General features: G+C 44.4%; 2 protein-coding genes across 2 annotated transcripts; one reads left to right on the top strand and one right to left on the bottom strand.

The window, feature by feature from the left end:
- Positions 1 to 5670: 5670 nt before the first annotated feature.
- On the bottom strand, positions 5671 to 15367 carry stam2 (signal transducing adaptor molecule (SH3 domain and ITAM motif) 2). Its single transcript, XM_079733458.1, has 14 exons — positions 15219 to 15367; positions 14223 to 14307; positions 13985 to 14060; positions 13412 to 13507; positions 13149 to 13295; positions 11991 to 12057; positions 11273 to 11465; positions 10900 to 10994; positions 10679 to 10761; positions 10120 to 10207; positions 9981 to 10035; positions 9430 to 9577; positions 8148 to 8299; positions 5671 to 7854 (listed from the first exon to the last, which is right to left on the bottom strand). The coding sequence occupies exons 1-14, from the start codon at positions 15256 to 15258 to the stop codon at positions 7650 to 7652; spliced, it is 1530 nt and encodes a 509-aa protein (XP_079589584.1). The 5' UTR covers positions 15259 to 15367; the 3' UTR covers positions 5671 to 7649.
- Positions 15368 to 16185: 818 nt separating this feature from the next.
- On the top strand, positions 16186 to 23897 carry hacd2 (3-hydroxyacyl-CoA dehydratase 2). The gene is made up of 7 exons (XM_079731770.1): positions 16186 to 16355; positions 17187 to 17304; positions 17917 to 17935; positions 18467 to 18555; positions 19324 to 19445; positions 21491 to 21669; positions 22025 to 23897. Exons 1-7 carry the CDS (start codon positions 16231 to 16233, stop codon positions 22105 to 22107), a joined length of 735 nt encoding a protein of 244 aa, XP_079587896.1. The 5' UTR covers positions 16186 to 16230; the 3' UTR covers positions 22108 to 23897.
- Positions 23898 to 25787: the final 1890 nt, after the last annotated feature.

Here is a 25787-nt window from a genome sequence, read left to right as displayed (position 1 = left end):
CAATCAGCCCGGAGAAAAGACGACCTCTCTTCCTTCCACATTCCTGGTCACTACAGTAGAAACCGGATATTATGAACAATATAGACTAATCAGTCATAAGGCGGTTTGGGTTCATTGGAATAGAGTACAGACCGAATAGTTTAGCCATTACAGACATTAGACTCCATGTGTAGATAGAAATCTCATTTTATTTAATGTCTGAATTTTCCAATTTAATATCTAATCTTTGCATCACTCATTCCCTGTATCATCCTGGTGTTGGATTGATATCTTACATCAGTGTTCTTATTGGTGCGTCCGTTGTGAACATAAAACAGCTTTCTTTGCCATTTGTACTGTGGATAATGAAGAGGTTCCAGTCATGGCTAATGTACTGTGCGGCCAAGATTAAACTATTTTGGTAAAGCAATAATCTATCGCAGAGGGATAACATGCATATATCACTCATCTTAGTATTCGCAATTAACACCTTCTTGCTGCTTACCAATCAACCAGGTTTTCACGGCCCCTCGCTCACTACCGGGGCTGTTACCATAGAAATGTGAAAGCGTGCCCCCACAAGTTAATCTTTCTTTCACTTCTCCTCTGTTCCTTGAATCCTCATTAAAACCACAATTATCATTTCATAAAAATCCCCCTCCCCCCTACTGCGCAGAGTCCCCGTTCTCAGTACTTAATAAACAAAGTCAGCGGGGTGAACACACACGCTGTGTTGCTTAGACACAGCGTGACGACGGCGGCCTCAGAGCACAGCCCTGGATCCCACCCTACCCTGAACACCTTCCTGGTGCTTGTTAGCGGACTGCCAATCAACCGGGTTTTCACGGCCCCTCTCTCGGTACCGGGGCTGTTACCATAGAAATGTGAAAGCGTGCCCCCACAAGTTACTCTTTCTTTCACTTCTGCTCTGTTCCTTGAATCCTCATTAAAACCACAATTATCATTTCATAAAAATCCCCCTCCCGCCTACTGCACCCGAGTCCCCGGTCTCAGTACTTAATAAACAAAGTCAGCGGGGTGAACACACACGCTGTGTGGCTTAGACACAGCGTGACGACGGCGGCCTCAGAGCACAGCCCTGGATCCCACCCTACCCTGACCTCCATCCCGTCTGGGACCTGCCTGTCACGCCATAAAGGCTCCGTCATGGCTCCACGTCGACGCAACGCAAGGGGGTTTTACGGCCCCATTACGTCCTTGCGGACCCTCCCTGCGTCCACCGCGAGGGCCTGACGTGCGCCTTCCAAAAATGTTCACCTTGGGTCGAGGCGACGCAGCAGCAAGGGCTGTGATTGGTGCGCTAACTGAAACCCGACGCAGAACCAAAACAGGTTCACGACTGCGTCGAAGCGTCTGCGTGGTCATTATGTGCGTCGCCGGGAACCATTACTAAGCCTTCAGGCCGAGCCCCAGTCCTTTCTGAGACTAATGCATTTTATTTCAATTGCTTTCCAAGATACATGGGTGCAATTAATTGTGCAACCTATGAAAGTGCACTCCCTTGCAAATGAATCTTGAGCGAGGCAACCTCCACCCACCCACCACTCGCCCCCAACACCCCCAACACCCCACGAAATGGACTGCCCCACATTATGTGGAAAGTAGGAAGCCTGTTAGGACGCGAATTATTGAGGCCAAATATTCTAGTTCTTGACAGCACACAAATATTCTAGTTTTTGACAGCTCTCACAAACATACGCACACACGCACACACACACACACACACTGACACACACACGCACTGACACACACACACACACACACACACACACACACAAGAAACACACACTTACAGTATATACACAACAGACATCATATGTGTTTAACCACATACAGCCATGGGTTCATTTTTTTCGGTTGCGACATTAAAACCACAGTGTGTGTTAAAATGTGCTTCTAGTCACCCATGACGTGGGGGGGGGAGTGTGTTGAGGGGGGTGGTGATGAAAGAGAGGGTGGGGGAGGGGGGGGGGGGTGTGACAAAGGACAATGAGAAGAGAGAGAGAGCGAGAGAGAGAGAGAGAGAGAGAGAGAGAGCGTAAGATGGAGGAGAGACTAGTTAAGGACAGAAGGTAGGCGATAACAAGAGCTCTTGTGATGGCATGGCTACAGTTCCCTTGGTAACTTTGTTAGCATTCACGGTCTCACACACAAGACTGCTAATCCCTGCCGCAGAATAGGCACTCCATTCACAGGAAGGAAGCCCATTTGAAGTGCTATCGCACACAGGCAAGGGGTGTGAGTGCGCATGTGTGCCATAGTGGGTGCCTACTTGTGTCTGTGTGTGTGAGCGAGCATGTGTGTGTGTACATGTGTGCATGTGTGTACATGCTCATGTATGTGTGTGTGTGTGCTCGTGAGCGTCTCGTGTGCGCGCGCGATGACAGAGATGGAGGGGGGTCCTATTAAGCATATTGTGCCTAGGCTATTCTAACCCCTCAGATATGAATTATACATGAGCTGGCGGTGGGCTTCATAAACAGCAGGGCCAGGGTGTACAAGCGATGGTCAAAAGAAGCTATGCTAGACGACACAGTTTCGTTAGTTTTACAGTGTGTTCTTAACGACTGGGTAATTCAGGGTTTAGAGATTCACCTTGAATGACCCTCCCTGATGATAAGGGATTGGGGGATCATTGAAGATAACGCTAAATTTGTACAACCAACCGTCTGCCCTCTAGTGATAACAAATGGAAAATAAGCCTAATGTTTTTTTCAGTGGCTAATCCAACTCCAGATTTTTTGCTCTCTTAAGTGTTAGAGAGGACCCTACATCTCTATGTGCTTTTATAACCCTTCCCTGACCCTAATCCTCAGATATGCCCTTAGAGAATGAAGGGTAGATTGATTTTACTCCCAAACACTTCCCCTCCAACCAGGGACACCGTACCTACATTAGCATCGCGGCACCAAGGTCGTGTCCTCTTCTGTTTTTGTCTTCGAGTCCTCCTTCAGTTTAATTCACAAAACCCAAATCCCTGCTTAATCCTCCAACACCACCGCCACCACCCCCACTACCCCCACTATCCCCTTTCTCCACTTCTCTTGACCTCTCTGTCGACTCCCATGGTCTGGCTTGTCAGCGTTTCGTTTGAGCGGGAGGGCGACGGAACAGCGAGGAGACATGGGAGCTTTTCAAGATGGCTGCCGTCGGCGGCGCAGGTATCTCACCTGTCTGAGGATGAAGCTGGTGGAGGTGGTGCTGCCGTCGGACCTCTTCAGACGGCTCCGTCTGGAGTAGGTCCCCCTATTCGCCTGACAGAGGTACGAGAAATAAGGAGCAAAGAAAAACAGAATCACACATTCGCAGTCAACCAACGCTGCTCTGCGAAAGCAAGAGAAGAGTCACACAGAAACAGCAAGGATGCGGTTGTTTTCGTGATCTGGGACGGGGTCGAATCTAGGTTTTGCCTCATTAATCATGGGCAAGTAGGCCTACGCAGTCTCTACACACACTTCCTGTGGTTTCACCCTTGAAGCCCAGCTATAGACGAGGGATGGAGGAGGCCGGCTCGCTCCCAGCACGCCTGTGGTACTCTGCGATGACCTCGTTATGATAAGTCAATCTGTTTGAACAGCGATAAAGTGCCGTGGCGTGACCGCATGCCCTGCTGTGACTGGAATAAATCCCTCCGAGGATTAGAGGGGTCCGTCTTGATCCATTTTTACCCGCATGTGCCTATTTGGTGTATTGTGTGTAGAACTGTGTTGTGGTAGGGATTTTCTTTTTCTTTCTTTTTTAATGGTGTTTATTGTAGATGATTAGAAGATGGTTGGGTGATACTTAGTTTGTTTCCAAAATATCTCTTGCCATCACTAGTCTTGGTCTGGCAAAAAACGATTAAGAAATGGTTGATAAACAACGCTGTTACTGCATTATTGACTGAGTTACAAAAAAAATTACAATAATTAATTGTGCAGAGAACTCACTCGGATCAGTCAAATGCGTTCTATTTAAAAACGACTAGTTCCATCTAAGGCGGTAAATAATTGAGCAGCCCATTTCGTTTCTAACACATAGCATAGACCGGGCTGCCCGTTGATTAATTATATCTAATAGGGTCATTAGGAACGGGCCACCAAAATCCATCCAGACTTTTCCAATAATGTTTTACCTATGCAAATGACTGTATAAACCCCATTACAAACTCAATGTGAAACAACAATACGAATGTGACAAGGTTCGAAAACAATAAACTTCTAGGTCAATGTCAAGCAGAGAACAACATTGATTCAATTGTTAAATGTTATGGCATTGACATTATATGTTATGTTTTGGCGATGTGAAAAACAAATGTACCTTTCAAACCTATAAAGCAATCTAATTGAACTTAAATTGTTAGTCACATTTGCTCCTTTCATCCATACAGCGTTCCGCACCTGGAAGACGGGTTTCTGGGGCCCCTCGGCGATGCCCTGACGGGTGTAGATGTGCCGGGACATCTCGGCCAATTCATCGGTCCAAGGGGGCGGCTGCCGCTCCGTCCCGGTCCACTGGAACTGCTGCTGCTGCCCCTGCGGCGGACAGTGGACTGCTTGCTCCAGCTTGGCAGCGGGGGATGCTTCACTTGTCCTCTGCAGAGATATACTGTGTACACCGTGGCCGTGGCTGTGAGTTCTCTCTCCGGTCGCTCTAAAGAGGACTGGGATGTTGCGTTATGATTTGAAACGGGACAGCGGCAGCAGCTTCACTTCTACTGACGAGCGCAGCGCTGACTGTACGGTTTGTGACGTGCAGGTCACCCGCCGCGAGCACCACACAGATGTCGTGAACGCGCTCCAAGCTCGCTCCCGCTCGGCTGTATTGATGGACGCTGTTTCCCCTCACTGCGCCAGCACGACCCAGTCGTTTTGGGTTGGACCTTTCTTGGCATTTGCTCGGCTTTTCATACGCCGTGACATGCACCAAACCATGCACCATACCTTAGGGAAACTAAAATGTGTATTTCTGATTTTTACTTGATCCAGATGTGGCTGAACATTTTACTATATTACAGTCTCTTTAAAATAAATGCATGCATTAATACAGGTAATGCCATTACTAGGCCCACGACTACTACTTGTGGTATTAAAAGACATAACAAAAAAAAATATATATATATATATATATATATATTTATCCGGGCCTAGGTCATAATAGATCAGTCTATTTTAACTCTGACGGTTTATTCAGCAAATGCCCTCCAAAGGTAGTAGCATATTCACTATCTCAAGTCAACAGGCCGTGTTGTTCATCCTGGTCTGATTGAGCGGCTGTCAGGTCGTCGATCGTCGCCTCTCGACGGGGAGCTGTGACGTGTGTGTTTCCACCGTGAGTGAAGGCGTCATGAATAAACCATCCTCGGTCTCCCGGGTAACGGAGAGCAGGTGAGCCGACTCAGTGGTCGCGTGGCGGGCAGCCTCCCAGAAGGTGGGGACAGAGAAGTGGGAAGATGTAACCGAAAGCTTTATTTCAAAATAATGATTATACCGGAAATGGATCCAAACCATAAATTAGTTCTGATTCAATTGCTTGTTTTTTTATGAGAGTAGAGAGAGTACCCAGCCTGTAGGTCAAAGTCTTTCTCCATTCGATCTTGATGCAAGCACTGAACAGGTTAGCGTCTCTGCAGTTATACACACTACTCACACAATCCAAGCCAGTTTTAGGCCTACTGTTAACATCCACACAAACAAAACCTTGTATTTGATAAATTATGCTCACGTATGAAGCTTGACATCCTTTATTAACCATGTGTTTTAGGCTAATGTAATTTATACCAAAATACAAAAGAGGGCCACACAGACCTATTTGAACACAGGTCTTTTTTTATATTTCAAAGATGTTTAGTTTGCTGTGTTACAAAAGGTTCTTTAAACATTATGGATAATGAATTTTCCTGCCCCGAATATATTAAATATAGGCATCTACAACTCTAGATATACAGCAGCTTCCTATACAGAAGTCATTTTTCCAAAAAGGTTTTTGTGTCTGTGACTGTAATGTTCTGATTTCTACATAAAACAAGGCATCCAGTGGTACAGAAATGTTTACAAAGTTAAGGTGCAATGCTGATGTGGAGAAACCCAGATATCTTACATCTAATATACAACGCTTTTAACATCAGGCAAGTCAAGAAATGTGGACCCAGCAAAAAAAATTAAGAAAACTGCAAATCTTAAGATTTCAACTACACAGACATCATGAACGTCAAGCAATTTATACTAAAGTTAGTATGATGCAAATTGCTTGCACTTTGCCTGGCTTTTACAAAGAGAAAAAAAAGATAACTATTGTACATTCTCAAAATAACTGCCTATAATGTACCAGTAGATATACAAATTAAGTACAAGGGGATGTCATTTACAAGTGTTAACATGAATGGAACAGACGCGAAGCAATACCAATAGCTTGCATATAAACTCTTCAAATGATGGGAAAACCAGAACCAAGCTTCATGAACTCAAAAGGGTTGCACTGAAGGGAACAGAAACCCAACTTTATAAAGATGGCAAGCAGGATGTGACTTAATCATCATAAATAGACTTCTTACTTGGAAAGACATACAAAGGAGGGTTTAAGATGCTAGCATTATCTCAACAACTTCATTATCACGATGATTCAGGGACTAGGTGGCTGTTGTGGCGCAAAAGGATCAGTGTTCAAAAAAAATGCATCAGTCTTCGGGATGAGCATTCGGAAACTCCCTCACGGCACAGAGATATATAAATAAAAGAGAGAAAGAGAGCGAGAGAGATAAGGACTCTTCCATGTCCATTGAGCAACTGTAAAACTGTGGTTAAATTAGAGATAAATGACTTCACGCATGTCTGTTACAGCTAAATCGACAAACGCTGGTGAATTAAAACTCCTGGCTTTTAAATAGTTACCAAACAAAATCTACCTCTACCTATCTTGAGCCAGAAATTTCCCTCCAGGACCGATGTTTCACCATAGAGGGTGCTGCTTTTCCCGAGGTATTCATTTCTGGGTTTGGAACTCTTATCAAGTGTACAACCTGGATGGGCTGGCACCCTCTCAAACACATGCTTTAATTGAATCAGGGTCAACAAAGTGCTCTCAAAACCAAAAGCGTAGCATCGTCTCCTCTCTGGGCAGACAAGTGAAACATAGGTTGAAACCTAACCGAAGGGACTTAAGTGGGCGTTTTCCTCCTACCGCAAGATTAACTTAATTTACAGGTGCAGAGGTTCATTTCAAGAAGGGTTTGCTGTGTGGAAGTAGCACAGTACTTTGGATTATAAAACAACCATCGCTCCGCAGCAAAGAGGATGAGTCGAGTTCCCACAGAAGATTCTAGAAACATTGTAGTTCCGGGTAACCGCATGCCGCAATCATCATCATCATCATCATCATCATCACCACCACCACCACCCCCACCATCAGCAGGAAGGATTAGTGAAGTGATGAAGCAAAGTTCGGAGAAGGGTGCAGCTCAGACCTGCACGGTGTCCGGTGTCATCCAGAAACTCAGGCGCAACGATCGAGGAAAAACAGAAAACTAATTTTAAAATAACTGGTTTTACTCTTTACGAGACACAGTCCAAATTAAAAAAAAACAAACTCCGAGCGATTGAAACGTTTGATACACACATATATATATATATATATATATTTGGGTCAGGTGATCTCTGAAGGCAGGTTTGGCTTTACAGGAGGGGCTGCTGATAGAACGCCGCCTGCTGCTGCTGCTGTTGCTGCTGCTGCTGCTTCGCCTGGTGGGAGGGAGCCGTCATTGGGTAGGAGCCCGGGGGCATGTTGGCGTTCTGATAGGCCGACATGTCCATGGCCCCGCCCATCTGGGCCATGTAGGGCGCTCCGGGGGTGTGGTTCATGTAGGGAGTGTTCCCAGCGCTGCAGGGAAGAAGGTGGATCCACAATAAGCCGAAAGTAAGACAGCATGTGACTCATAAACTCGCTCGCCATTGGTTGGGCCGACTCTGAGAGACTCGAGAGACTAATGAAAAATGCACTATCTGATGAATCCATGAGACAAAAAAAAGAAAACGCAGAACTAAATAATAAAAACATTCAAAGCCATCGCAATAAAATATTACCTAGATATATAAACATATGTCATAGTCAAGGCTAATTCATTCATTGGACCGTCAGGTTTATGACTTGAATCTAAAAAGAGAACCTTTTACCTCATGTACGGGGACTGCCCATGTTGCGTGTTGGGGGGCATGGAGTGAAGGGGTCCGGGCTGGTCGCTGGGCAGGCTGTAGTTCTGGGGGGCCGGCGGACCCTGAGGGACCCCTGGAGCCATGTAGGTGACACCTGGCTGGCCCGGATAACCCTGCACAACCCCAAGAGAGGCCGGGGGGGGGAGAGGAGCAGGGGGTTGAGAGACTTCTTACACCACTATTCTCAAATAGTTTCTTCAATGCGACGGGGCAGACGGCATAATGCGACAATTCAACAGAAACCATGCCGTGACGTGCAAGACAGCATGGCCGCTGCGCTCCAAAAGCAAATGTGTGCTCGGGAAATGAATTCAAAACAACAGAGAACACGACCATCTGTGAGGAGCCGGTGTCCTCGAGTTTCTCTGTGTGGAACCGAAGCCCTTCGGTTTTCGCAGCGCTAGGTTAAAGACTGAAAATAGGCTGTTGTGAAGGGTAAATGAATCAGGGAGAGGCAGCAGCAGCGAGCTGGGTGCTGTGGGACCGACCGGCCGGCAAGGCAGCGGCTGTCAACCTATGTCTCTGAGGAGACACAATGACATCATTGCCGAGCAAAACAGCACTGACAACACAATCCAAAAGGGACTCGACCAGAGGAGGGAGGGAGGTAGGGAGGGAGAGGGTCGGGGAGAGAGAGGGAGGGAGAGGGTGGGAGAGAGAGAGCACGCAAACAAAGGAAAGAGAGAGAGGAAGGGGAACGGGGTTAGAGTAGGCTAGTCATTTGCGCGAGACTTGCAGAAAAGATCCCGTTGGAAGGGGGCGACGTTAAACTTAGTGTCCCAGTAAACGACCCCACCCCCATCCCGAGCTCGCCATGTCGTTTCTGCACGTCAACACTTAGGGTATTAGCGCACACAAAACAACGGCTTAAATCAATGGCCGGGTCAATGGGTCATGTCTTAGGGGATGTAAAAGGGAATGATAACCGGCCTCAGTAACACGGCCGACTGCTAGTAGCACCTGATGGTCAGGGTCACATTCGGTTATGTCATCTTCTTTCCACAAAACACAAAAATCTCAAGGAAGTGTCCTTCCAGCCTTCATTTTTTGTTGTGTTCATTATCTTATCATAATACGCAAAACATACATATAGGAACTTTTGCATGAATATTTTTCCATTGAGACCAGGGTTGAATTTCCTTCTAAAATAACGACCTGCAGAATTAGTATCAGAGGGCAAATCTTTATAAAGGGGGGAGAGAGTCTTTGGATGTGGGTGCTGAGACATGTGTTTCGGTCCCACCTGCATGGCCATGGCGGGGGCGGGGTAGCCGGCTGGGGCCTGCATCTTGCTGTAGGTGGAGTAGAAGGGGGCCTCGTTCATCAGCGTGTTGTAAAGCTCCAGAGCCTCCAGTACCTTCACGTTCAGCTCCGACAGCTCAGAGTGTTTCCTGCGGAGAGAGCAGAAACGGAATGAGTGTTTTGTTTTGGTTCCTCCGCCGGCTTTTCTTAAGTTCATAAAGACCACGCCACTTTTACCAGACAGTTAAAGAGATCGTTTTGGTTAGGACTTCTACCAATACGGTGCCTTAAAAAGGGCTGTCCTATTTCATTCATAAATAATGGAGCGTGCGCTCTTATGCTTTCATCGTCCGACGTTTGCAATCCAATGCAGCAAAGTAAAGGCAAACTATAAATACAGACCAAGACCACATCACTGAAATGATTATTTCCAAACAGCATGCCCATGCTTGTATCTCAGGTGCGGAGGCAGGAGGGAGAGGGCAACACAAGGTCTAGTTGGAGGCATAACATCCCTCTGTGGGGCATCTAGGGACCGGTGGCGACACATACCTGTCAATCTCTTCTAGTTGATCGTCGATCATGGGGTTCATCTGCTCGCACGCACCTGTTAAAAAAAAGAGAGATGGATTAAATCCTGAATGAAGCAAGAATGGGATAGAGAGGTGGGGTAGGGGGCAACTTCTCCTACCCTCAAGTTGGATCAGCTCATTGCCATCAGGGGAGCCGTCGGCTGGGTCTGTGTTCTGCAGCAGGGACAGCGTCTGGTCCATCTTTCCCTGGAGAGGGAGACCCAGAGAGAGAGTGAGAGAGAGCGAGACAAAGAGGGAGAGAGAGACCAAGAGAGAGAGTGAGAGAGACCAAGAGGGAGGGGGAGAGAGCGACCCAGAGAGAGAGTGAGAGAGAGACCAGGAGACAGAGTGAGGGAGAGACATAGAAATAGGGACTAAGAGAAAGCAAGAGACCAAGAGAGAGACACAGTCCGAGTCACCAAGACAAAGTGAGAATCACAGAGAGAGCGAGGCCGAGAGAAAGCCCCCAAGCCATAATAAACAAATGGCCTCAGAAAACCGTTTTGATGGTAATGGCTTTGTTGTTCAGGATCGTTAGAGCTGCTCCACACTAATGTGAACGACTGGAGTATGACCAGAGCTTAATGCTCAGCAGCAAATTAACTGAGGGAAGCTTTTTAAAATTCAGAAACACTGAAATCCAACCCTCTAGGCTCTGTGGCGTCTGGGGGAGGGTACCTCGTCGATGAAGACCGGCTCTGGCTCCACTCTGGCTTCAAGGCTGGTCTCCTCGGGGGTGGCTGCCTTCTCCACATACGCCACTGCAAAGGAGAAAGGGGAGGATGTGTGAGCGCGCTGGCTGGCGTCACTAATTTGTCCTAGTTTGAGGGCCCCGGCTGCACTGCGTTTGGCCCGCTTCCCCGTGGCTGAAAGGAGGTCGCTTTCTGGCGAAGACCTACCGGGCTCCGGCTCTGCATTCAGGTTGTTGGTGACAAAGTTGGAGGGAAAGAGTCCCATTCCTCTGTGGTTCTCTCCCTTCCACCAGTTTGGGTCGCTGGGGGCACGTTCAGTCACGATGCCGAGAGAAAAAGAGAGAGAGGTGCTTAAAATGTTACCAAACAGTTCTTCATGAATGCATTGTTTCCACCGGCTGTATTGATTTCCCCTTTTCTTATACTGAATGTGGGTTAGGCTGCATTGCGGAAATCCTTTGCAAACCCTCCTCCCTCGAACCGGTCAGACCCTACATGTGGGTCTGTCGTACACGGCCCGTTGCCCATCTCGGGGTTCTGAGGTGATGGTGTCGGGTTCATGGGAGGGGTGTCCCCCTACCTGTCGTCCAGAACCAGGATGAGCTCGCCGGTGATGAAGGTCAGCTCGTTGTCCTCGGCCGCCTCAAAGTCGTAGAGCGCACGCACCTTCCGGACCTCCCGCGGGGCGGCGCCGTTGGTGGCGCCGGGGAGGGCGGAGTCGGCTGCCAGGGGCCGGGCGTCAGTCTTCTGCTCCTGCAGCGAGAGCTCGATCGCTGGAAAGGTGAGCGGAAGAGGTGACTCAGTGTGTGTGTGTGTGTTTGTGTTTGTGTGTTGTGTGTTGTGTTATTAATAATTGAATGCATTTTTTATTAATTGTAAAGACACAGCCGCAAAAGTTTCTGCTTTTCATTTTCTTTGCCCCTTAATTATTTTTCTTAATAAATGTCTGAAACACTGTTGTTCCCATTTGTAGTAAAGAAGGTAGATATCATGGCTTTGCAAGAGAGGGATTGGTAAACATTGTTTATAATCTTCTATTCAATATTTCGCATTTCCCTCACAGTATTGATAAGGTTTCATCTTATCATCATATCTGACCTACAAGGTACAGCTTAAGTTCACACAAAGACCAAAGTGAGAAACGACATAAATGCTGACCATTGTTTGCCTATTTATTACATTTCACATATGCAACGTAATAGCTGCTAGATGTTTTAACCATCTGTTCTCAATGATATGGAGAGGGTCTGTTGCTACAGCTAACACTGCAGGCTGCTGCTGCTGCATCCTCGCCTTACCTTTAGCCAGGTCGTCGTCATCACACGGTTTGCTCACTGCAGGTGTGCTGACCTTTGCACTGGACCCCTGTGGAGAAGGCCGACCAATAGGAGGTGTAAAGAGGATTAAGATAAGCAGGTGAGTTACACACTGGCAGCGAATGCCATGCCCCCCGTAGAGGATGCTATGATGTGGTTACCAGAATGGAGGCAGGTTGTATGGGCTTAAGCAGCCTTTTGACTGTTGTATTTAGGTATATATATATATATAAAATGTCTTAAGAGAAAATTTGAAAGAATTTAGGTGAAAATCTAATTTCTTGTGACATTTCTAACAGCTGAATTATTTTGGTCCTCAAACCCAGTCAGCACAGTTTTGTTAGATTTGCACGTTTTGTTGAGGTTGAGATGTTAAGAATAATAATGGCCCTATCAGTTTCATCTTTGATAAACGGCAAACACAGACAATGGGCCATTTTAATCCCATTTTAGAAACCTAACTGGTTTACAAAACTGGTTCATAAAAAGATTTCCAGTCAATGATAAAAATTATGCGCCTTATTTTTCAAAAGCCCCCACATAAATAAATAACCAATTACCACAATAATGTTTAACAAGAAAGAAACAGTAACAGCAAATGTAGTTCAGTCGCTGAAAAAGCAGTCCTTGACAGCCCTTAACACATACAAACACAAGGCATTTGTTACACAACACTGAGTGACAAAGTTATGAAACGAAGGCCAGAGAGTGACATCATCTCTGCTAGTTGGCCATCAACAGAGGCCATCCTGTTCTCTCTACTTATACAGGCATACACGGGAATCATGGGAAAAATGCAAGATATTCCAGTAAAGCTCTTCCTTGAAAAACAAAAAGAGAGGGAGAGATTTCTGGAGCCCCATCACTTTACTGTCAACAGGCACCCTACACTGACACAGTTCGACATCTGTGGCCGGTGATCAGGATGACACAAAATAAAGTGTATGGGAGAATATAAGAGCGACTGATTGGTGGGCTGATAAATTAACACAAACACAAGCAGACGTCAGAATGCTTCTTTAATATAAACCCCTGAATCCCAGAAACTCTTCGAGATCGATATTGCTTAGCAATCCAGGAAACGGAAGAGGAATGTGTGGGAATTCACTCCACTGGTCCCAGGTACGTGTGCGTGTGTACCTGTGAGCCTGCAGCAGGGAAGCCCACGCCTTCCTCCTTCAAGGTCTTTATGGTGGCGCTCATAAGGCTGAGCTGGGGGTCCTTCTGGAAGGCCTCAGCCCAATCTGCCATCAGAGCCTTGAGTTTCTCGCACACCTTTGGGTTAGCCTGCAGGAAAGATCGAGAAAAAACACACACTGTTGAAGAAAATTTCTAAGCAACATAAAAATGGATTTTTTTTATTTATACATGATCTTATGTTGTTGTTTTTTAATACTTCATACCCTACTCAGCACAGTCCGTGCTTCGCTGGTGAATTCTCTTGAGCAGATTTCCAAGTGGAATATTTTTCCACTATTTGCCACGCAGGCCCCCAGCAACTGCAAATAAAGATATATATATATATACACGTTACTTGACCATGGGGCAGTAATTGTTAACTGCATTTGGATTTAGTCAGGGGTTGTTGCATTATAAGGATTGCATTGATAGTATTCAGTTAATGACACTAGTGGTAACAGATGCCAACCAATTAATTAATTACCCTTCATCTCCATAAAAGAGAAGTAATGTGACAAACTAAAAGACCACATGACTCAGTGCCTATCCTACTAGACATAGTGTGTCACATGCTTTCATCTGACTGTGACTCACACCAAATACCTGACATTCTAAAGAAAAGTGTTGAAACTGAATATGACAAAGTGTACATGTATCACCAGGAATACAATGACGGCAGCAATCACAACAGGGTTTTAGCAGGGGTATGATTGCTTGGCCACGACAAGGTTCATATACTATGTCTGAAGGTTATGGTATGAAAACGTTGGTATGTTCTTTAACCACGTCAAACTCACCGTGAGGGCCTGCATGGCAACATGAGGCACCTTGTGGTTGACTCTTTTCATAATTGATCTGAGGCAGTCTTTTGCGCTGAAAAAGAAGACAAACACCATGAAATAGAGGCCCTTTTTTAACCCCATAAATTAAACAAAACCATCTGGACTTTTTGGCAGGGACAGCATTAGATTGTTTGGTGGTTGCGAGCAAACAAGGCTGTGGTTATTAAAAAGGGAGTGCTATGTCACAGCTTACCCATTGGGTGTCGTTCCAACCCTATCGCATATGTCCATGATGACAGCCCAGTCATCTGCTGTGTTGTTTTCATGTGTTGCCTTTTCTGTAAATGAATCCCACATGGGAAACATATAGGCAATTTTTTAGACGTATTGATTGACTATGCTAGTGTTAAAAAAATGTAGTACATATAATTGGCTGATAAACTAAATGAGCACGATGTCTTTCAGCTTGATCTCCAAGAGCCCATATCCCATACGTTGATTTAGAAATAGTTAACCCCACATGTAATATACGGTACTTATTGTCTTGTGTATGATGAAAACGAAACATATTGCTAAAATTGAGTAAAAGTGTGACTGGGCATACAATAGCATCCTGGGTTGACCATTTAAAGAGACAACGGACATTACTGACTCGCCATTATTTGCATAATTACAAGTAGACTTTTTTCGAATGCAAAGCACAATGCTATTACGGGGACTGATAAACTGTTTTAACGGGGAAATGTTACACGTTGAATCAAGATAGGGGATATGGGACAATCTGATGATGGCTGGACGGCCACACCTGACTACTACAATAAAGTGCACTAGGATACTACGTACTGCGGTGCGTACTATGTCGTATTATAGTTGTATACCATACACGTTATATTACGTGAACAATGTTCTTCACCATGAAAATGTAACTGTGTCCTGACAGCAAACATGATCTGCTCCACATAATTAGCTTTGTTTTGTTCACCCAGCAAAAGATGTGTCATTGTCAAACTATGCGTTTGTAAGTGGTTGGCAAGCCTCCCTATGTGTCTTATTAACCAGGCGTTGAACCAAGTGCTACACGTATCAGACTGGAACACAAACCAATAACAATAACGATGACTGTTTGTGTTGTTGTGGTCACAATGTCACGATATATCGCGAGTGGTCAGAGGCATGCTAACTCCGGAGCTAGTTGGACCACGGCCCTTCTCTGGGGAAACCCCGAAGAATCAAGAGATGGATCACTTACCCACATCTTGGTCAAACGGATTTTGCGCGAATAGCGGCATTTTGACAGTATGGAAACAACCTGAGACTTTCGGTAAAGAGAACTAAACTACTGAGGCGACGTTCTCTTCCTTATCCATCCAACTCCAACCAGTTGCTCTTCCGGAAACCAGGTAGGCTGCCACACTGCCTGACGACAAATGGACCACTGTGCACGTCATTGTTTTTTTATAAACACACCAAGATAACACATGTGACGTTTTTGTAGTAGACTACATTCCAGATCAACATAATCCATCCGTTTTACATTTTATAATTTATAGTACTCACCTCAATTAAAGTTCGGCGCAATGCCCACGTCTACGTGTGATAAATGTAACAGCGATCTCCAGCGGCCAACACGTTGAACTGTACCTACAGAGGTGTCAATATTGATATTTTCTAATGATCTTGGCTGAGAATCTGTTTGATCAGTAGGGATTTCCATTTAAAGTTATTTTTTTTCAACTTTAAATGGTGATTTTATTAATGTGAAATTTAACGTTTGTTAATAAGTAATAATAGTACAGATAGGAATAATATCAGAAACCAACCAGTGTCATCAACACATAAATATATTTTGTTGAAAGGTTATTGTAACTACCTTTCATTTGTATGGATACGAAGACATGCTCAGTTAGTATGTATTGTAAGAGTTAAATGTATTGTAAGTATTTCAAATATTTACAAAATAACAGGGGTACCTTCCCCTACTATTTTCCCCACTACTGGTAATAATCAATAAAAAAATATGATTTATTAATAACAATAATCATCAACCCATTGAACGCCTCACTATTTTTTATTGTTTTTATTTTTGAGCATACTTTATTTTTGTTGTTGACTGTTGCACTTCCATAAAAAGGGGCGACTCCACTAGGGGGCGCTCGTCGCGGAGATTTCCCCATTTCAACTCAGGCCTTGTGTCTTTCATTTCCTGGTCTTGAAACGCCACAGGATCCGAGACAGAACTGTGGGGATCAGACATTGCAATCATGTCGGCACCTGCCATGGGACCCAGCAAAACGATCCAGGGTGATGCTGCACCCAAGAAAAAGAGAGGACCGGGTGCGCTGGCCACGGCGTACCTCGTCATCTACAACGTTGTAATGACAGCAGGGTATGTAGCCAGTTAGTTTCTGCTGTGCTGCTTAACTGTAATGCCTCTGTACGCTTTGCATTGAGCTGAGTAATAGCCTGTAGCGGAATGCATGGTGGTGGTGGTGGTAGTGGCAAATCGCTCGCCTGCTGTCAAATATAAAGGTGCCCGATTTGCATGTTCAACTGTACGACTTTTACTTTGAAATGTGCATAGGCTCAATAGATGTAACTAAAGATGAACATGTGGTATTGCGAACTTCAAGGATGACATATAGACCCAGGGCCTACACCCTGGTAGATGCATCGTATTCTCGACAAATAGGCTTTAGATTAGACTTAAAGTCTCTTTTTCAGTGTAAGGTAAAAAACAAGGCACGCCTCTGACTATTATACGATTTTCAGTATTTGCAGTATTTGCAGTATTTGGACTATTGCGAAACATTAGGGTCGATGCTGTTTGGTGACTTTGTCAACCAGTTGGGTCACTTAGTGTCGCTTCTTTCGGGAGACATTATGCATGCATTGGAAGTGTGGAAGGCAGGCTTGGATCCCTGTTCCGCTGCCCCCCATGCATCAACCATCGCTTCCCAGTATCACTTGGATAACTGGTTTCACTGACATTTTAACCTGTGTTGTCGGCATTTGTGTTTTTATGTTCATTCAATTTCTCTGTCTTGGTTTTTAATTCCCAATAGTTAAATCATTAATATAATATATTAACGTGTAATAACACACAATATATACATACTATAACTCATACATATCCTAACTATAAAGTAATGTGTGTGTGTTTGTGTGCGTGTGTGTGTGTGTTTGTGTGTGTGTGTGTATGTATTTTCTCCACCTCTAGGTGGCTGGTGATTGCCGTGGGCCTGGTCCGAGCCTACCTGGCCAGGGGTAGCTACCATGGCCTCTACTATTCCATAGAGAAGCCACTGAAGTTCTTCCAGACCGGGGCTGTTCTGGAGGTAATAATAGGGCCAGAGGTTTTGTCTCCATAGAGTTCAACCTCCCGCCTCCCTCCCTCCCTCTCCCGGTCACTGGGCCAAAGGGTATCAAACCATTGAAGAGTAGACGACTGTCCTTGTCCTTATCTGGCTCTGGTATGCACACTATAGTGGACCGCTATTTGAGCCATATAGTTTAGGCTAGACTCTAGGAATCGTTCTTCTTTGGATCTAAAACACACAATAAGTATTAACCAGTGGAACACTGTATGGCTTTGTCATACACGTTAACACACACTTGCGTACAAATTAACACACACTTGCGTACATTGCAAAGGGTGTGTCTAATGGACAGTATCCAGACAACACAGATAAGAGAAGTAATCTCGTTTAGCATAGAGTTCGATTGCTTCCATTCACCCTCTGATTTCTATTTAATTAATGAACATTCTGGGATTTGGCATAGTTAACGCTTGGAACATTTGATGGAAATGTTTTATTAATGGACTTTGATCACAACATTTTTACATTATCAAACCCATTCGGAAAAAATAATTCATTCCATATTGTCCAGGGTTTTATGCTGGTTCTCCAAAACCATATTTAACACTTATTTTTTTTCTTTCTTTTCAGATAGTGCACTGTGCTGCAGGTAATTGCCCTCTTACCTTCTCATCATGGCCATTTACTATAGAAGCTTTAACGAAAACGGCGCGTTGTTGACTCATACGATTTTATAACCCATTCTCTTCATGATCTTTTAGACACTTAGCTAGCTGACCTAGCTTAAGCTAGGTCAGCTAAAGTGGGGTGGAGGTTGTAATGGAGGTGGTCGCCACCTCTCCACTCTTCTTCAATCTTCACTCACACAGCCATTAGCTTTAGCTAGCTGACCTATCACACATCTAAGGGCTTCGACGTGGCAGCTCACTCACTCACTCACTCACTCACTCACTCACTCACTCACTCACTCACTCACTCACTCAGTCAGTCACTCACTCAGTCTCTCATTCACTCACTCTCACTCACTCACTCACTCACTCACTCACTCACTCACTCACATACGACTTAAACATTAAAGATTTTTTTCCTTCTCTAATTTATATACTCATATTAAATGCATGGATTTTTACCTCTAATGAAGTGCTGTAGTTTGAAGGTTTGCTTGTCTCCTTTGTTCCAGGGATCGTACCGTCGTCTCTGGTTCTGACTGGCTTTCAGGTCCTGTCCAGAGTCTTCCTCACCTGGGCTGTTACTCACAGCGTCCGCGAGGTGAGACAGACTGCCCTCACTGTGGCTCATTAAACGCAACAATTGTTTTATTGCCTCTAAACACGCAGGATAACCATCAAATATGCTTAAGTATAATGTGATGTCACATAGTTATATGATGGCAAGCGTCATGGAGTTGAGCCAATCAGAATCAGCAGGATAAAAGGCCTAGTTGTTGATGTCAGGCGCTTTGATTTAGCGTTTGGTAAATCAAAAGATAGATAAAATATGATGTATGAAAAATCAGTGTACGTAAGATTTCAGTGTCACGAGTGATGAAGAAATGTTATTTGCCCTGTTAATAGACCGAAGAAGAGTGATGGTGTAAGCAAAGTAAGGTATCCTTGCTCAAGCACGTTCGTCTCTTAAGAGCTTGGTAGTGAATTTGAGATGGAGGAATAACAACGGCATCTACTTATTTTCCTGCATGGTCAAATGCTCAAGTGTGTGTGTGTGTGGTTGTGTGTATGGTTGTGTGTGAGGTTATGTGTTTGGTTGTGTGTGTGCGTGTCTGTGTGTGTGTGGCCGGCATGTGTTCTGCATTAGTATTTGCATCCTGAATAACATCTTGGCGTCTCCAAAACAAAAGCTCTGTTGTTCTCTGTGCCTTGAGTGTGATCTGGCCTACTGGCAACTAAATGGAACCCAGCGGTACTTCATCGACCGGTTCCTTTTTGCAAACTAACCCCAGCGCTCTCTCCTCGTCCTCGTCCTCCACATCATCTTCCTCATCCTGTCGTGTGCCCTTGCCTCCATGCTGGGCTTCAGGTGCAGAGCGAGGACAGCGTGTTGCTGTTCGTCACAGCCTGGACGGTAACAGAGATCATCCGCTACTCCTTCTACACCTTCAGCCTGCTCAACCACCTGCCCTACCTCATCAAATGGGCCAGGTACGACGGGGGGGGAGACACTAACACACGTGGCACGGGTAGATTGCAATTCCAGTCCCTCCAGAAAAATGCGGCGTTTTTTTGTGATTGTTGCGGCCAAAAATCCCTGATTATACGGCACGTTTTCTTAAAAAATGCGATGAAATATGCGGCATATTTATGCAATTTTATGCGATGATATTGCGGGAACTTGCAAAAATTGGGGGAACTTGTGGAAAATGCAGCTTTTCGATGACGTTCACATCGCGTAATTACGTCACTTCATAATGTTCCCATGGCAACAGGGGGAAATGGCTGCTCTTGTGTGAAGTAAACGCAACATTTTTCAACTTTCTGCTAAGATATATGTGACTTTTTTGCAACGAAAATGCGGGGATTATGAAATCATGCAAGCCCCGCTTATTTTGCGTGGAAATCGGCAATTTATGCGGTGAAAGTGCGGCATATTTGAAAATATGCGGCCCCCGCATGAATATGCAGATTTTGGCTGATTATTGGTTGAATTATGCAATCGCATAATCACGTTTTTCTGGAGGGACTGCAATTCACGTAACTCGGACCAAGCCTCCTGTGAAATCATGGCAATTCCGCGCCAATACATTTCCCCTGTTTATGCACGTTAGGAATATGCCACTTGTATTATATATTAAGCTGGACAAAAAACCTAAAATGCGATTGAATATAATATGATATATTATTACATTGCGATAATTACAGCAGTTTTTAGTCATACTCGCAAAAAACACAAAACATCACAAAAAAATGCCTGCCAAATCCAGAAGGGACTGTTGATGTCATTATTCTATCGAAGCCGAAAGGCAAGACTAATAAATACATCTATTACAGTTGACAAAATGCAAGATCATTCATGTTACAGATTTGCTGCCTCGTAGATGGTGTTGTTCTTTCGTAGTGTAGCGATTCCAAAGAATTGTTATTAAGAGTCTGATGAGTGTGCGCAATCTCCATCGTTCTGTCATCTTCGGCCCTCCCTTAATGGTTTTTCATATATGTATTCTTCACCCCCATCCACAACCAAGGCAACGGTCGTTGAGTGACTCACTCACAGTGGCCGCCTGGGTGGGTGGGCTGAGGGGGGGGTCCGCTGTGGTTGCTATGAAACAAATGGCTACTGTTCGTCCTCCTCATCCTCTACATCGGGAGACAGATGTGTGATTGTCAGCGCTGCAAGGTGCTCCTCTCCATTAACGCGGCCGTGATGATTTGGCCTGCGTCAGCCACAGCGTCAAGGGGAATTATTTTTTTTTCATAAGCACTGCGTTGTCTTCTGATTCATCGCCTCACACGAAACCGTTGGTTAAAACGGCTTGGACTTTAGGGTCAGGGGTGATGATCGGGCAGATTGCAATGTCAACCACGACAGCAGCTTATGGATCCAAAGCCATGTTATAGATTTCAGTCAATTACATTCTAATGTATGATGGTTCACCATTTCCGATGAGAGAATCGGCGAGTATTGGCGAACACAAACTCAACCAGCACAGTGGTAAACTGTAAAAAAAAAAAAGGTCAAATCAACACTGTGTAGTTTGGCCTTGCCACTGTAGAAGTACACTTACTCAAATCCTCATTTGAAGGCTCCAACCTCTTGCGTGAATTAGGTTGTCTTCGGTAGAACATGAAACAGGAAACGAGGCCCAACACTGACACTCAAGTTCTCTAATAATAAACAATAATAATACATTTTATTTGTAGAGCACTTCACATTCGAAAATCTCAAAGTGCTACAGAGTTTAAGAGAGAAAAAAGGGTTGTTAAAACATATAATACATATAAAGTAAAAGAGAAATTAGCAAAAGGCTTTTTTTTTAAAAAAAAGATAAATCTTAAGGTTCAGTTTAAAAACAGCTGTAGTCTGTGGGGCCTTCAGGCGGTCAGGGAGGGCGTTCCATAGTCTGGGGGCAGCAGCGGAGCTCTGTGCTTCCCCCAGAAGTCTCACTATAACACAAAGGGGCTGATGGTTCGAAACCAATGACCTATCAGCGGTGAAGCCCCCTCACCCCCAGACTCTCCTGACCCCCTAGGTACACCTTCTTCATCGTTCTGTATCCCATGGGTGTGAGCGGGGAGCTGCTGACCATCTACGCCGCACTGCCCTATGTGCAGAAGACGGGCCTGTTCTCCATCACGCTGCCCAACAAGTACAACTTCTCCTTCGACTACTACAGCTTCCTCATCCTGGCCATGATCTCCTACATTCCTCGTGAGTGGCCCTGCAATGCGCACACGCGGACACACACACTGGGCCCCGACTCTGTCGATCGGTTGTGTGTGCGAAAGTCCATTAGAGGACGCCCAAATCTAGAATGCATCCAGCGCTATGTCGTGGTTGTGTTTGGGTGCATATCTTAGTTTCATATTCGTAGAACGAGACACTTTTAATGAAGATGTGGCCCTTTTCTGTTTTTATTTGGCCTTTTTCTTATTTTGACACCAAGGGTTATGTGAGGAATAGTTAATATGAGCATAATCACAATGGGATGGTTTTCAAATGTTAATTTATTTTTAATGTCAACTGAGGAATCACCTGAACCCGGTATGTTCCTCTCTTCCTCCAGTCTTCCCCCAGCTGTACTTCCACATGCTTCGCCAGAGGAAGAAAGTTCTGGGCCACGCGGAGGACTTGAGCAAAACGGAGTAGGCCGGCGTGCGGACACTGGACTGTCAACGAACAACGGAGAGCGGGAACACGGCGTCAAAAACAAACTTTGCAAAAATACAGAAGAGACAATGCATAGCCAAACGGAAACCGGTCCTGGAGTTTGTATCTTAATCCGACGTTCAATTTGGGTCGATATAGCGCTCTTTTCTGTTTCTTTTTTTAACCTTTTTCTTTTTAAATGTCCTGCCTCACATTCTTTACACACTTGTTCACGTTCAGGTAGGAGGGACTTAGGTCCCATTTTAGTTTTAGTTTTTTCATTTTCGGAAGTATTGCTGTCACGTTGTTTATTCGGAAAGATGGCCAACGTAGAGATGCTCAGATCACCGCTGAGCAAACAGCTTCCTGGTGAGCGGTGATTAGCATCACACCGAGTACGCTTTGCCAGAACGAACGCACTGATGGGAGCAGTCTCTTCTCTTGTAGCACAGATATATCGATTCCTCCACCTATACCTATCAAAGCCTATTTAGTTATCTAGGAAGTAGCAGTTTATGATATACTAGTTACCACATCCAGGACATGGGACTTTTTATAGCGCTGTACGATATATGTTCCAACAGGCTTGTTAAGATGCTACCAAGTCTTTTAATTTATTCCGTGCATAAGGATTTTTTGATAACATTCCTTGATTAGTTTAATAAAACCTCTTCTCGTTTTTGTGCTTGCATGAGTTTCTTTTGTTCTGCACTAGAAGAGGTAATGATTTGGGCTGTGGAAGGGGAACTATATTTACATCTGTCCAGGATTCTGTTGCGATGTAGCATTGCTGTTTACGTGTTTTGTGTAACAGAACCTGTCCAGTGGCTGTGTAGGGCCGTCAGTCACTTGTTTGGGTGGTGTGACCTCATGTTTTCTCGTTGATAAGATAACCTCGTTTTTAAGGTTTTGTTTTAATGTACATTTACTGAGCAACCTCATTTAACTACAACAAAGCTTTAAACATGCTCATGTATTTTAATACTAGTACTTTTGACAAAGGGCATCCTTTCTTCTTGGAAAACGTTCTCTTTCTTTGTATTTGTATTTATAAAATGGTCGGTGGCTAAGACATATGCTTAATGGATTTTTAGTTACACATCTCATTAGATATGTTCATAAAAAAAGTGGCTTAACACATTTTTGCCTATAATCCGAGCTACACAATTTAGGAACTGCTTTAGAAAACAATGAGGGCTGTTTTAAATGCTCAGGCTAAACAGCACAATCGTGTTTATTCTGTCACCACAACGGGGATGCTATGATAAAAAGACAAGGCAACTGAAGGCAGAAAAAACATGGCAAAACACACAGACACATTCAATGTCAAGCAGCAAAAGTGTTGATGCAAGCAGGCGTAATTACAAACATGGATTGCTTTGAGGATTTTGCTGATGAAAATGCATAAGTTAATGTCATTAAACACGTGTGTTACTTACAATGTCCGATTAAAAAAATCATAGAAAAGATAAAAACAATCTGGGAATCTGATGTGCGATGTGTACTTAAGAGAGTTGTGTGCTCTTATTTGATATTGACGTTTTCTTCTGCCTGGATCCAGAGACAATGTGAGCCGTTATGCAGTACATGTAGGAGACCAGCTTGGTGTACAAGTGCATGAACCAAGACATCATCCGTTTGCCTGGCAATGGTGGCACTTTGTGGTGAACGGGAAGCATGTCCAAGCCTTCTCCACCCTTTTGATACCTGATGATGAGCATGGGACCAGCAGACTTTGTAATTACTATGGACAATAATTATCTTACTATATATTTACAATAAACGTACAATATCAGCAATGCTTATTTTTCTTGTGGTTGTCATTTGAGGGTATATATGCTTGGAAGAAGAGTGGATTCAAATAAAACAAATGAAGTTAATAATTTACCTATGACTTGGAAATTGAAGTCACCGTGATATGCATGCAAATTAATGGCTTAATAAATGCGATACCAACTGAGACCATAACTGGCATTGCCATAAATGCTGTCATGAAATGGACGGCTACACTGGTGCACCTATTTTGACTTTCTGAGTGCATTACTGGCTGTGCGGGCACTGGTCACTGGTAGTGTGTGTGTGTGTGTGTGTGTGTGTGTGTGTGTGTGTGTGTGTGTGTGTGTGTGTTTGTGTGTGTGTGTGTGTGTGTGTGTGTGTGTGTGTGTGTGTGTGTGTGTGTGTGTGTTGTACATGTGTGTCTGAGTGCATGCACTCCTTAATTCCACTGGTGAATCACTCACTAAGTACAGAAATGTTGTAGGTGGTCACATACTCCTTTGGGACATTCAACAGCACTGCCACATGAAGCCTACATAATCAAACATCATCCGGTACCCAGTTATCCCACAGAGTCACAAGTCACCTCACAAGTATCCAGTCCTGCATCACACTGAAGCACTGGAGTCAACAGATTCGACTGCAGCCAGCAACCATTAACTAACACAGTCAGGTTTCAGGTGTAACATTAATACAGAAAATATTTAAATAACATTGCAGAAACCGTATTGTCTTTGGTATTTTACTCACAAGTCAGCATCTGTGTGTATGTGAGTGTATGTGATTTTGTGTGTGTGTGTGTGTGTGTGTGTGTGTGTGTGTGTGCGTGCGTGCGTGCGTGCATGTGTGTGTGTCCATGTCTATATTTCTGTATGTCTGTATGTTGATCACCTATGGAAAACCACCACAACAGAGGGTTTACATTTAACATGAGGTGAATAAATACCAGACTGAACACAAACATTTGCTTTTTTTAAAACCATGTGGCTACGGATCATATGAAGGCCCTTCCAAACCGACATTCAATGCTACCTCAACTTTGCCTAACTTCGCACTCTTTCTTAGCAAAGAAAGAGTGAAATATATTATCTTCCATCAAAGCTGATTTTCCTACAGAGGTCAGCATCAAGACTACTGTTCCAGGCAGATTCAGTGTCTAACCGAGTTATTCTAGAGTTATTCAACAGAACATGTTGAAGTTCCTCTCGGAGCTCACGTGGTGGCAGTAGAGCTTAAGAAACCCTTGCACACGACAGTTTTCTTTGGAGTCGTAATAAATACAACTGCTTTATAGCGTTGTTAAAAAGCCCTTCTTGACCTTCCTCTGAAGCCCTTGTAGTCCACTTGAAAGCATGGTTGGGATTTCATTCTTGAGTCCGTTTATAAGGTTTCACAACAACAAAAACTAACATTTATCTCAAGGATTAATGAATCGAATGTAAAAATACTTGTAGACCTACCATTTGAGTGTGGAGATGTCCGTGGCAGACGACATGTATACAGGCCAAGGGCGTAGGAACCGGGGGGACGGAGGGGACGTGTCCCCTCCAATATTGGAGACAGGCGCATTTGTCCCACCTAACAATTATACCGGGGGAGAAAAATATTTTATTTTATTTTGAAAGCGCAACACAGCGTCTTGTCACCGCTTCTTATTCTAAAAAACGGGATGATTGAGCGTGCAATTAAATAATTGATTTGATATTTATCAGTTCATTGCTGCCATTCAAAATGTGTTTTCCTTTACATTTATAAATGTATCTTTTTAGTAGAATAAAATATATTTGTAATTTATGACATATTTCTGTTCAAACCATTAACGGATCTGTCAGGTTTCCGATATGTGTCCCCCCCAATGTTAAACTCATTCCTACGCCCCTGATACAGGCAGTCCCATTTTGGCA

This window comes from Pollachius pollachius, assembly GCF_949987615.1.
Source record: "Pollachius pollachius genome assembly, chromosome: 3".
Lineage (NCBI taxonomy): Eukaryota > Metazoa > Chordata > Actinopteri > Gadiformes > Gadidae > Pollachius > Pollachius pollachius.
The sequence above is the reverse complement of the archived record's forward strand: the minus strand, read 5'-3'. Positions and strand labels throughout refer to the sequence as shown.